This window comes from Rousettus aegyptiacus, unplaced genomic scaffold (genome assembly GCF_014176215.1).
Source record: "Rousettus aegyptiacus isolate mRouAeg1 unplaced genomic scaffold, mRouAeg1.p scaffold_m13_p_3, whole genome shotgun sequence".
In the NCBI taxonomy this organism is placed as follows: Eukaryota; Metazoa; Chordata; class Mammalia; order Chiroptera; family Pteropodidae; genus Rousettus; species Rousettus aegyptiacus.
This window is the reverse complement of record NW_023416306.1, coordinates 154,919,849-154,932,514: the sequence shown is the minus strand read 5'-3', so window position 1 is coordinate 154,932,514 and position 12,666 is coordinate 154,919,849. Positions and strand designations below refer to the sequence as shown.

Sequence of the window (12,666 nt, the reverse complement as noted above, 5' to 3'; positions counted from 1 at the left end):
AGATAGACCATTTTCTGGGCCATTAAACAAGGCTTAACAAATTTAATAGAATTTAAATTATTCAAAATATGTTCTCTGACCACAATGAAATTAAATGGAAATCAGTAACAAAGATCTGGAAGATCTTTGAATATTTTAAAACTAAACGTTACACTTTTAAATAACCCATGGGTCAAAGAAAAAAAGCAAAATAAAATATTCTTGAACTAATTTGAAATGTAACATATCACAGTTTGTAGAATGAAGCTAAAGCAATGCTCAGATGGAAATATATAGCTTTAAATGCTTATATTAGGAAAAAAGAGTTTGAGTCAGCCATCTAAACTTCTGTCTTAATGAAATTAGAAAATGAAAAGCAAATTACACCCAAAGAGTTCAGAGAAAGGCTACAATAAAGGTAAAGGCAGCAATCAGTGAAATGAAAAATAGACAACAGGAGACATCAGTGACTCCAAAGCTGATTCTTTGAGAAAATGAGTACAACTGGTAAATCTCTAGCCAGACTAATTGTGATAAAAAGAGAAGACACAAATTAACAACAGGAATGAGAGAGGGTACACCACTATACAGCTGGTGGACATTAAAAGGATAATAAGGAAATGTAAAGAACAACTTTATGCCAATAAATTCAACAACTTAGATACAATGGACAAATTCCTTGAAAGATATAAATGTATGGTTCTTCGACTTCACATTAGTTATAATACATTGCTGTCCTGCATTTTTGTATCATAAACTTGAGATTCTTATTTGGAATTTCTTAGAATTTTTCACATGGGAGAGTTAAATAATCTCATCTGACTTCTTGTGTGCTCACAAACTCTTAATCACTATCTGGAATTACAGCAGATATGAAAGATACCACCTTCAAGGTTTATCTTCCAATTCAAACATAGTTGAAATGTTCTTAAATATTACTTAATCCACAAAAAGCAACAACTAATCCAGTTTTAATATTTCTTTGAAACTGATACTGAATTTCTATGTGAGGTGGTTGATTATTCTGCTTAAGGCAGGGGGAGGCAGTATATTAACTGAGAGCATGCATTCTGGCAGAAGCTTTGTGCTGAGTCACTACATGCTTGTGACCTTGGGCAAGATTTGTAACTGAACGGGAGTTTCCACATATGTAAAATGGGGATAATAATAGTACCTACCTCACAGATATGTTGTGAGGATTAAAAGTAATAATGTATTTAAAACCCTTAACATAATGCCTGAAACATTAATCACTTAGTTGTTAACTGCTGACATTTAATTTTTATTTTGAACCAAGGATATCATAGAGATTAGAAGGAAAAACAATGATGACACATAGAAATGGTGAATAAGGTTGTATAAAAAATAAAAAGGAGATGATAAACAAAAAGACCACAATCATGTTGCAGATTTTGCCAGAAGAAAATTTAGCTGTAAAGAGAAGAAAATAAAATTGTATAGAGGGAAAGGACGGGGGGATCCTTTTGAGGTAGGGGGGAATGCCAAGAGCGGTTGGTAAAGGATTTAGACTAAGGGATATTCAGCCTTTCTTCAATTTTTTCCTCTTTCTCTCATTTTTTTCCATTTCATTTATTTTCAATTTTAACACTTCTTTTCAAAGTTAAATCTAAGCTTATAGAACAAGGGAGTACAGAGAGTTCCTGTATACCTTCCATTCAGCTTCCCTTTTTATTAATATCTCACATAACACTGGAACATTTACGAAACCTAAGAATTAACCTTGATGTGATACTATTAACTAAAGTATGGAACTTATTTCAGTTTCACCAATTTTTCCACTGATGCCGTATTCTTGTTCCAGTACCCAGTCAGGTACCCTCATCGTCTTTCCTTGTCTTTCATGACCTTGACTCTTCTCTAGGAAGAGGTGTTGCTTCTCTCATATTTATTTCTATAAGTATGGATTTGTGAATATTTTATTATTTGGGTCCAACATGATTGCTTTTTATTTTGTTGTTCAAGTTATTATAGTTTTGGCCATTGGGAGATTTTTCAGGTGGGCTCCTGTGCCCTTTGAGTATGCGCCATCTTTCCGCCCCCCCCCCCCCAAAGCACTTTCTTACTTCATAGCTTAACAAGATGCTCTAGGTTCTTTTACCTACCATAGCCTTGGGCTTGAGGACAACCCGTTAGTGCTCCACTGAGCCCACCCAGTTCCTTTTATTGGAGGAAGGTATTTAGAAACCAAGATCTGGTGTTTATTGCTGCTGGGGTATCATTGTTTCTTACTCCATAAGATACAGCTAGAAAAATATATGAATATATAATAACTCACACATACAGATATCTGTGTGCATGTGTATACATAACATAAGTTTTAAAAACCATAAGTCCATTTTGGTACCAACTCTACTTCTCTTTGTTTTTAATTTACACACTTTTAATTAGGTAGCATTTTTACTTAAAAATAAAAACTTTGCACACAGTAAAAATTTCAGACAGAAAACTGCTATTACAAGTTTCTTAAGTATCCCTCCAGGATTATCCTGTAGTAAGTAGCCATATGTATACGTGTATATATTTTCTCTTTTTATTGTCATGGGAGTATGCTGATACTTTCTGCACTTTACTTTTTTCATCTAATTGGATATTTTGAGGTCATTATTGACAGAAAAATACTGTTTCTGAGTTCCGATCTTACAGATTGGAGCCTACATGAGATGTAGAAGGGTAAGAACTGGAAAAGAAATACAAATCCTGACTGCTTCAGACTTTTCTTGTTGCCTTAGTAGAAACCCAGATTTACATGTTAAAGTAAAGCTTGTTCAGGGATTCTAAGGCTAAAACTGAGGCCTACACTCCATGTCACTTTGGAAAAAGATTAATAAGTGTGATCCTCATTGAACTCTGGCTAGGGTTAGGAGTGAGAGGAAGGATGTACTATATTTACAGGCATTAGTTCCTCAGTTGCCTTTTCCCCCAAACTTTTTCCACGAATAAAATAGTACATCGTACCAAAACTCATGGAATTCCATCAAACCAACAAAACTGAAAATCTATGAAGACATCTGATAGGTATAAAAATTTGAATATATTTGAATATTTATGGTCATCTCAGGACTGAAGAAATGAAAAGCTAGAATTTTGCATCTACTTCTAAGTTAATTTTGCAAAAAAATTATTCATACTTTCTTGAAATTGATAACTTTGCTGTTGTACAAGCTTTTCTTAATAAGATAAAATTATTATTAATGATTTTATTTCGGTAATTTGTATAACTAAACCTTTCCCCCCAGCTCCTTACCTTCCTGTGCTTGTGGTTTTGCAGGGTTGCCTGATTCTGAGTGATGAACTGAACCACGCATCGCTGGTTCTAGGAGCCAGACTCTCAGGAGCAACCATTCGAGTCTTCAAACACAACAGTGAGTTAGTTGTGAAAGTCACTGCTGGCCTTAGTTTTAATATGCTTTAGGTCGTGGCAGTAGTAACTTTACTTACATTAATATTAGAAAATCTAAATGAAGTTGAAGTGGCAACATGTAAAGTATCCTTCTATTCCAATCATTTAAAAGTTATTCTCTTTTAAAAGTTATTCTCTTCCTTCTTATAATAAAAATAGAGGCTGAAGGAAGCCTTTTGGCACAAACATGACATTCTCCTTTCACTTGACTTTCCGATTTTTCCTTGTTTACAAGTCACTTGTTCAGTATGCATTTCCTACATGCCTATGTGTCTCTTAGCATAATGCTAGGGGTACTGATCTCAAGGATCTCTGACACTATAGACAAATTAATGGTTAGAATACAAAGGACAGGTACTGAAGTACAGATGCGAACAGATGCCTTGAAAATACAGAGAAAGATGGCAGGCACTAAGCCAAAACTTTCTCCTTAAATGGAAATATTTTTTTGTGTTATTAAAATAATTATTTGCAATAAAAACACAACTTTCATAGTTAAAACAGTCACATGTTGGGAGGAAAGATTACCAAACTGTATGTTTAATATCATCTTTTACCAAAATATGTACATGTAACAGACAAAAGTCTAGAAGAATATACACCCAAATGTTAGGTCTGTGCCCCTGGATGAAAGGTTTCTGGATGGTAATAATTTTCTTCCTTTTGTCTTTGTCTTGTCTAAAGTGTTTTGCAATGAGAATGATGCAAACCATATTTTGTTTTCTGTGAATGGGATTCATTAAACACTGTTGTGTGACCTGCTCTTTTTTAACAACACTTCGTGAACTTTCTCGGGCTCCTCTCTTCTAATGCCTGAGGGGCCAGCAGTGTCTGGAGGTGCCCTTAGTCCAGCTCTCAGTTTGGACACTGAGGTTGCTTCTAAGTTTTCTATTAGAAACAGTACTACCTATACCCACATTTTTGCTCAGTGGTCTGATTAGTGCCTTAGGCTAAATTCCTAACAGAATTCCTGGTTCAAAGGGTACAAATATTTTTGTACTTTTCCAAATTGCCTCCAAGCACTGTACCGATATTTATTCAACAATGTGACTCTGACTCAAGCCAACATAGGCCGTTACGAATCATTTAAAAATTTTCCTACTCTAATAAGTCAGTAACACGTTAATTTTTATTTTTTTGGTTATTATCGAGCAACTTTTTATACAGTATTTTGTGTGCATTTCTTTGTAAATTGGCCGTTTTCAAATGGTTTCTCTTTACTGAGAGCTCTATATTCATTATCCTTTCTTTTATGTTGCAATATTTACTTTTTAACTCTGCTTTTTCATTGTCTTGTGCAAACTTATTAAAATGTTTATTTTGCACATTTATTGTCTTATGACTTGGATTTTATGTTAATGCATTTCCTGTTCTAAGATAATAAGGTTATTTATCGTCTTATACTTCTTCTGGTGGTTTTGTGGTACATTTATTTAAATCTTTATTTTACATGGGATTTGGGGAGCATAAGAAGAGATGCTGGCTTTTTTTTTTCTTTTTTCTTTCTTTTTTTTTTTTGCTAAGTCGATATAATGGTTAAGCATTCTATAGATATTTCATCTAAAAATTTGAATCAGTATTTATTTTCCTCTTCCTTGCTGCATGTAAACAGCGGAAACTAAAACAATGAGTACATTTTTCCTTGTCTCTTGCTGATTACCACATATTGTCCTCTGCAGCTGGACTAGCGGCCTCAGATCAGACATTCTTCTGTGCCAGCATCTTCGATCTCTGGTTTAGGTAGCAGATTGTGTTGTTAGGAATAACTGGAGTTGTAAATAGTCACAACCTTTAGCCATCTTGTTTGTGTTATGTGCATTTATTACTTTATATTTCTTCTCTACCAAAGTCCTTTTATAAAAAGAACAAAATCATGTAACTTTGTAACCCTTTTCTTCAGTGATGAGCAGTAAAGACTATAAAACCAGGTTTTATGATGGAATGTCTCCCATTCATGTTAAGTACACCCCAGACTTAATGTTGCAAAGATCTGGGCAGGGCTTCTTAAGGGCAGTATTTCAGGACAGAAATCTTAAGTATGAAGTCTAGTGGTGGCAACAGTGGTCTTCAAAGTATTTATCTTTAGCAGGAAGATTATGATCCTCATCAGTGATCACACCAGCCAGGTCATTTCTCAGGCCTGTGAATCACCTTAGGGACCAGTAGAGCCACAAATGAAATCAAACATGGAACAGTCTCAGCTGATCGCCAAGTTTGCTTAACACCGAGATTCATGCATGCCCAACCTGGTATATAGTTAACTCATCACCAAGATAAAGCTATTTAACAAGCATTTATTGAGTATATCCTGGTGAAAGGAAATGGGCATGTACTTGGAAGGTCCTCCCCCCCATATTTGCTTTTTAGGAGGTGTAACTATTTGTAGTACTTTATTCATACTCTCTTGCTTGATCTTCTGTATGTATTCATTTCTGAATGACTCACTAGGATTAAAGATACAGTTGATTTTGTAAATACAAAAAAAAAAAACCACACACACACACTACCCAAATGGCAAGGTATTTGACATGAAACAATGATCATTTCACAAGCATGCTAACCAGCTGACTCAACTGTACTACAGTTATTTATTGAGTTTGTGCTTTTGAACATTTGTCATGTTTCAGATAAGAGTTTAATTCAGACTTGGCAGTAGTTCATCCATTTTGCCCTATCTTTTTCTCTCCAGTTCTAATTTTGTTAATGTCTTTTGCTATCTGAGACACACTGCCTGAATAGGAAATGTATATTTGCATTTCTGGAATAAAGGTAGGAAAGAGGAAGTTACTTGATGTTGAAATTCTTTTGTCTGTGCCGTAGATATGCAAAGCCTAGAGAAACTGTTGAAAGATGCCATTGTTTATGGTCAGCCTCGGACTCGAAGGCCCTGGAAGAAGATTCTAATCCTTGTGGAGGGAATATATAGGTAATCCTGCTTTATTATTATTGCTTTCTATTTTGGCTCCAATAAAGTTATAGAATTTTTAAGCTGAAGGGAATGCTAAGCTAGATCTCTCTGGAAACTAAGGAGACAGTATTTATGACTTGTTAAAATACCTGGAAGCAGAGTTAGCACTAGAACAGAAATCTTTTTGTCTGGCTCTTCTTTATTCTTCCCATCATGCTACATGGTCTCCAAATCCCCCTCTGTTTAGGTCCTTTGTTTTTCTACTGTTTGTAGAGGGAATTTATACATAAAGGCAAGAATTAGAATGTTTTCTAATATGTCAAAACAAATTACACACCATTTAATGTTAAATATTTTGTTTTTGTTACCTCTTTATAGTGCCTGCATTTATTCTCTTCCTAATTTTTTTTTTTAATGCTTGTGTGTAATTTTAATTGCAATGTGATTAAAGTCTAATGTTGCCTATAATTATACACTTTAGAAGAATCTGCTGTGACCTTTATCCCTCTCTGGTGAATTAAGATAAGTTGTGTTCTAGTGCTTATTTTAAAAGATCCAGTCTCCTTTCCCCTGGTCATATGTGTAGCTATGGCTTCATCTAACTTTGCCAGTTTAAAACCACAGACAGAGTCGTTAGACCATTTTAAAAAGCATAAACTGAAAAAATTAATGATAATAAAGTGGCCAACTCCCACTAAGAAGTCTCAGTGTATGTATTTCTTACTCTTTTTTGCTAGCATGGAGGGATCTATTGTTCGCCTTCCCGAAGTGATTGCCCTAAAGAAGAAATACAAGGCATACTTGTATCTAGATGAAGCTCACAGCATTGGGGCTCTGGGCTCTAGAGGTCGAGGTGTGGTAGATTACTTTGGCCTGGATCCCGAGGATGTGGACGTTATGATGGGAACATTCACCAAGAGCTTCGGTGCTTCTGGAGGATACATTGGAGGCAAGAAGGTAAATGGGCCATGAGAATTGAACAGTGAAGGGTAAAGGTACTGGCTGCTAGATTTGCTTGTTCACATTTAGCAGGCGGAGTCCCGAACTGGGATGTGGAGATCCTGGATTCATTTATGGCTTAGGCACGCAGATGGTGCCCGCAGTTCACACTTCAGCTGCCTGGTGAGTGACTCTGATGCACTAAAGGCTGGTTCTGTTCATTGTTTGTTGTTCTCTTATTTGAGCTTCATTCTAAACTACATGCTGGTTGGAGGTGTAGAATACCCGCTTGTATGAAGAAAGCCACAGTGGTGCTGCCTGTTTGCCCCGGTCTTCTGCTGGATTTGAGTTGTGCTCACAATTTCAAAGTAGTGCACTTGTCATGGGAGCCAGTGGGTGCCGACGACCAATTTCCTTGCCCTTGGACTCAAGAACATCATGGATGAGCATAGAAACAGGGAGAAAAAAGATTATTTTTCTAGCCATTTTTTTTTTAAATATAAAAATTATATAAACTCTGAGGTATTGGAGACTCAATGTGCCATGTTAGAAATGTTCAGACCATGGAATCAGAGGCCTAATTTTGTGAGACCTCGGGCAAAGCCTTTCAGTTTCCTCATCAGTAAAACAGATAAATATGCCTAGCTTATAAGATTGTAGTAAAGATTTAAAAACTGTATGTTCATTCTACAATATGGATGAACCTTGAAAACATTATGTTAGGTTGAAGAAGCCAGTCACAAAAATTCGCACATTATATTATTTCTTGTATATGATATGTCCAGAATAGGCAAACCATAGAGAAAGTAAGTTAATGGCTACCATGGGATGAGGGGAAGTAGAAAGTGGCTGCTAATGGGTACGAAGTTTCTTTTTGAGGGAATGAAAATGTTCTTGAATTAGTTAATGGTGAAAATCGCACAGCTCTGAATAAACTAAAAACCATTGATTGTACACTTTAAGAAAAAAAAAACTATGGTATGTGAATTATATCTCAATAAAATTGTTATTAAAAAATCCACAGTATTGGGGAAAAAACAAGGCATGTTAAGTATTATATGTGGTACATAGTAGGTGCTCATAAATGTCCTTAATTTCTCTTTAAAACTTGACATTGGAAGTCCTCAGACATGGACTTTCTTTTAATAATTGATTGCCTTTTAGGAAAAATCCATTGGTGGTGGTTTTAGTCAAGTTTAACAGATTTTTACCTCACAGTTTTGTTAATGGGACCAGGCTGACTTTGAAAAGTTGATTGCTTTTTGATAAGATTAGTTGCTAGACAAAGGGATAGAAAAATAATACTCTAGGAGATCATTTAAATATAGTATATTTAGGTTTTTGTGGGTTTTATACGATTTTTAGTATTTTCGAAGTGATACACTGTTTTATAACCACATTTTGTATCTTATTTGGTTCTGGTACATAAGCTTTTTGCATGAACATTTAAAGAATTAGTAAAGTTAAAGGGTATCAGAATAGGGATAGACACTGATTTTTTTGAAATCCTCATATCCGACATACAAGGTTTTTCTTTATTCAGTAAGATGGCTTTAGTGTTTTCATGGAAGGTCCAATAAATTTCTGTTTGTCATATTTAAATAATTTTATAAAGCTCATGTGTATCTGGATGATAGTTAATGCCTTTAAAATTGATGTTAACTGTCTTTCTCGGATATAGGAATATAAAGATGGTCTTTGCAAACATGTAGTAAGAGGCAGATGATATTTTCTGTAATACCTAAAAGTAAATGTATCTAAAAGTAATCCACTTTCTTGTTTAATTCAGCATTATAGATCTGTTTATAACACTAAATGCTATGTTCTCCAAATTTATAGCACTTCTTTAAAACTTTAAAACTAGTTTTTCATTCTTCCATGTTTTGGCATATTTAAAAAGCAAAAATCAAAGCCTAAGGACCGTGTGTCTGATCCAGATGTTGTTGACAATGTGCTTTGGCCATGTTGGCTGACCTTGCCTCTCAGATTAGTGTCTCTGTTCCAGTGCCGTTGACGGGAGGAGGAGTCTGCTTCCACCTGGAAGGGAGGCAGTGACGTTGTCAGGGAATTCCAGCATTGCCTCTAATGACCTGCTTTTGTGAACTCCCCAGGAGCTGATAGACTACCTGCGAACACATTCTCATAGTGCAGTGTATGCCACATCACTGTCACCGCCTGTTGTGGAGCAGATCATCACCTCTATGAAGTGCATCATGGGGAAGGATGGCACCACCCTTGGTAAGTCTTTCTTTCCTTGAAATATTTCCTGGGCTCAGTAAATACTAAGCAACCAGACATACTCTTTTTCTTGAGCTTTTTTTTTTTTTTTTTTTTTTTTTTACCCTAAAATGAGGAGCCAGGTGTCCTGATCTGTAAGTTGGCCGGTGAGTGAGGCCTTGGTTTCTGTGGACACTTTTTAGTGTGTTTGATACGTGTACCATGAGAACAACCCTGACTCTCTTCCCATTGAATTTTCTTTCCTACAAATGGTGAAGCTTTGATCTAACTATCTTCTCTGCCCTCATAAGTCATAAATAATAAGCCTTCAGGGTCTTTCTTGAGTTGTACAATTTTATGTGAATATGTAATTCACTGTGTAGTGGTGTTTCATTCTCACAGTGTATAAAAGCTGCTGTTTCCATGAATTAATGTCCTTGATTTAATGCCTTTTAAAAGAGTTTGTAATTTAACCTACAGTAGCTACTAAAGGTCATCCCAAATCTTTTTATTCTGTCTTTGGTGGGATTTGTAGTCCAAACTAGATGCCCTGACTTAAACGGACTAAAATGAACAGTAAAGTTTGATGTGTGCTTTCTGAGAGTTGACTTTTATTCTGGGTCGCTAGAGGGCACTGTTGACTGCAGAAAGTTATAATAAAAGGGGAGCAATTGGATTTTCTTTTTCACTTTTAAAAGTATGAGACATGTTAATTTTACTTGTTTTTTTAATGCTTCTAAAGTCAGTTTTACTCGTGTAAAAGATCTCACATTCTCAGCCTATTTTGTGTTACATAATATTTGGTTTGCATTGAAAAACAAAGAAGCGGTATGTCTGATTTGATTGATTTAAGCCTGTTTTCTTAAATCAGAATTCTATCTTAATATTATTTCTGATCTGTGATTCATCCTTGTTATCTCTAATGAGATATTTTTGGGAATAGATTTTAGAAGTGTTGATCATTTTCAGTTTCATTAATTCATTGGGAAAGACAATATTACTGTTGTGAACATAGCATGGAACCTTGTGAGCAGCTTCCTCTTAACCGTAGCTTCATTGTTACCTTTTCTTTCTTAAACTGTGTTATTAGAAATAGTGTGCTTCGATTTGAGAAACCTGTGTGTATGGTACTAATTTAGCTACATCACATAGGTGCATCAACCTTATCAATCTAGCACACAGGTGACTAAAAAATGAATAGCTAAAAGCTATTAAAGTTGGCTTTGGATAATTTCTTTGCCCTATCCTAGAGCGTGGATCTGTGTGACACAGGACCTCTGGATAAATCATTTATTTGTGCTAAATGATGAAATCTAGGTGGTGAGGAAATGAAATATTGTAATTAGATATACGCTTTGGGTTAATACTCAGGGTTAATACTCGATTTCTAGTTTATCTGTTGCCTCTCTCATGCTCCTAAGGGCATGACACAACAGCCGTCTTATTGTGCTTACAGAATCTGTGGGTCAGGAATTCGGTCAGGGCACAGCAGGAAGGGCTTGTCTTTGCGATATCTGGGGCTTGAGCTCCGAAGACACAAGCGGCTGGGGAAGACTCAGATGGCTGCGGGTTGGGATCATCTAGAGGCTTCTTTGCTCACATGTAACCTAGGTGAAGTGACTTGAAAGCTGGGCTCAGCTGAGGCGATTGTTGACCAGAACAGCTTTCCTTTTTGTAAGATGTAATGGTTTGGTTTATTTGTCCATTTTTTATTTCTGTATTATGTAAAATTGTTTTCACCACAAGCAGTGCTTCCTGTGGAGCCGTTCCAGGAGCCTTTCTCTCACCAAACTGATGCTAAACCACCGGAGTTCCATTGCAGATGGAACTAAAGGCAGCGAAAAGTCACCAGGACTTAATTTCTTTTTCTTCTTCTTCTTCTTCTTCTTCTTTTTTTTTTTTTTTTGGCCTATGTCAGTTTCAAATAATTCAAAGAATTATAAGGCTAGAGGCTCTAAATAAGTTGCAGCTGCAGTTAACATAGCATTTTTTTTGTTCTGTCTTTACACCTGGCCTCTTGCAATACCATGTACATGTTCTAATCTCATTACCACACACTCTACCCCACTTGGGACGCAGGTTCACCTTTCCAAATATACTATGTTTGAAAGATGTGTTGTTTTTAAGATCATGAATTTATATCTCCTCTAAGCTATTCTATTATTGGAGTTTTTAGCATTTTATATATGGTTGTAAATTTGACTTTTATTCAGAATTTCATTTTTGAGGCTGATTTAGGAATTTAAAGAGTTCATATATTACCTTTGCTAAAGTATGTCTTCTTCTTTCTTGGCTGAATATAGACCCTTGTTGATTTTCAGTGCGGTATAATGTCATACAAAGTTCATCTTTCATATGTCTTTTATTTTTAAATGTACATATTGTTTAATTTAAAGAAACTTCCTGCAACTTCTGGGGGTGGGATAGGGATGGAGAATGTAGGGGGAAATTTGAGCATTTTAATCTTCCTGGGTGTTCTTAGTTTTTCCTGCTATCTTTAAGGCTAGGGGCAGGGGAAGAAAACTAAAAATTATAGGGTGAAAAATCACAGTAATTTTAAATATATCACTAAATTCCACGAAGTAGAGCTGTAGTCATATGGCACAGTTAATATTTCTGAGCATATTTTTAAATCTTACTGTAAAACAATCACAGACTTACAGAAAAGTTTGAAATACAGTACAAAGAACTTTTTTTCCCTGAATTATTTAAAAGGAAGTTGCCAATTTGAAGTCCCAGCAACCTAAATGCTGAGTATTTCCTACAAAGACATTTTCCTACATAACCACAATACAACCACCCATAGCAGGAAGTTGACTCTAATACATTAAGTAATATAAACATGAAATCTAATTATTTCAATAACTAATACTGATACATTATAACTATTACTCAGACCCCATTTAGGTTTTACCAGTGTCCCAAGGATGCAGATGGGTTCAGTATCACATATTGCATTTAGTTGTCATATCTCTTTAGTCTTCGGTCATAGTTCCTCAGTCTTTTTTTGACTTCTATGACATTGGTACCTTTAATTATTTTATCGAATATACCTGTTTGAGTTCAGTCAGTGTTCCCTCATGATTAAAGTTCAGGATGTGTATCTTTAAGAGGAACATCACAGAAGTTATGCTGCGCTTTTCTCTTTGCATTCTCTTTGTCTTCTCAACTAAATGTATCACTATCTTTAGGGTGTTTAGGC

General features: G+C 35.5%; 1 protein-coding gene across 4 annotated transcripts in view; it reads left to right on the top strand.

Annotated features, from left to right (window-relative positions):
• SPTLC2 (serine palmitoyltransferase long chain base subunit 2) overlaps positions 1-12,666 on the top strand; it is an 84,992-nt gene that overhangs the window by 33,592 nt on the left and 38,734 nt on the right. For all 4 annotated transcript variants that reach the window (XM_016156600.2, XM_016156601.2, XM_016156602.2 and 1 more), the window contains exons 6-9: positions 3,269-3,362; positions 6,221-6,326; positions 7,046-7,265; positions 9,359-9,485. In XM_016156600.2, coding sequence (XP_016012086.2) covers positions 3,269-3,362; positions 6,221-6,326; positions 7,046-7,265; positions 9,359-9,485 — 547 coding nt within the window. The remainder of the gene's footprint in view (positions 1-3,268; positions 3,363-6,220; positions 6,327-7,045; positions 7,266-9,358; positions 9,486-12,666) is intronic.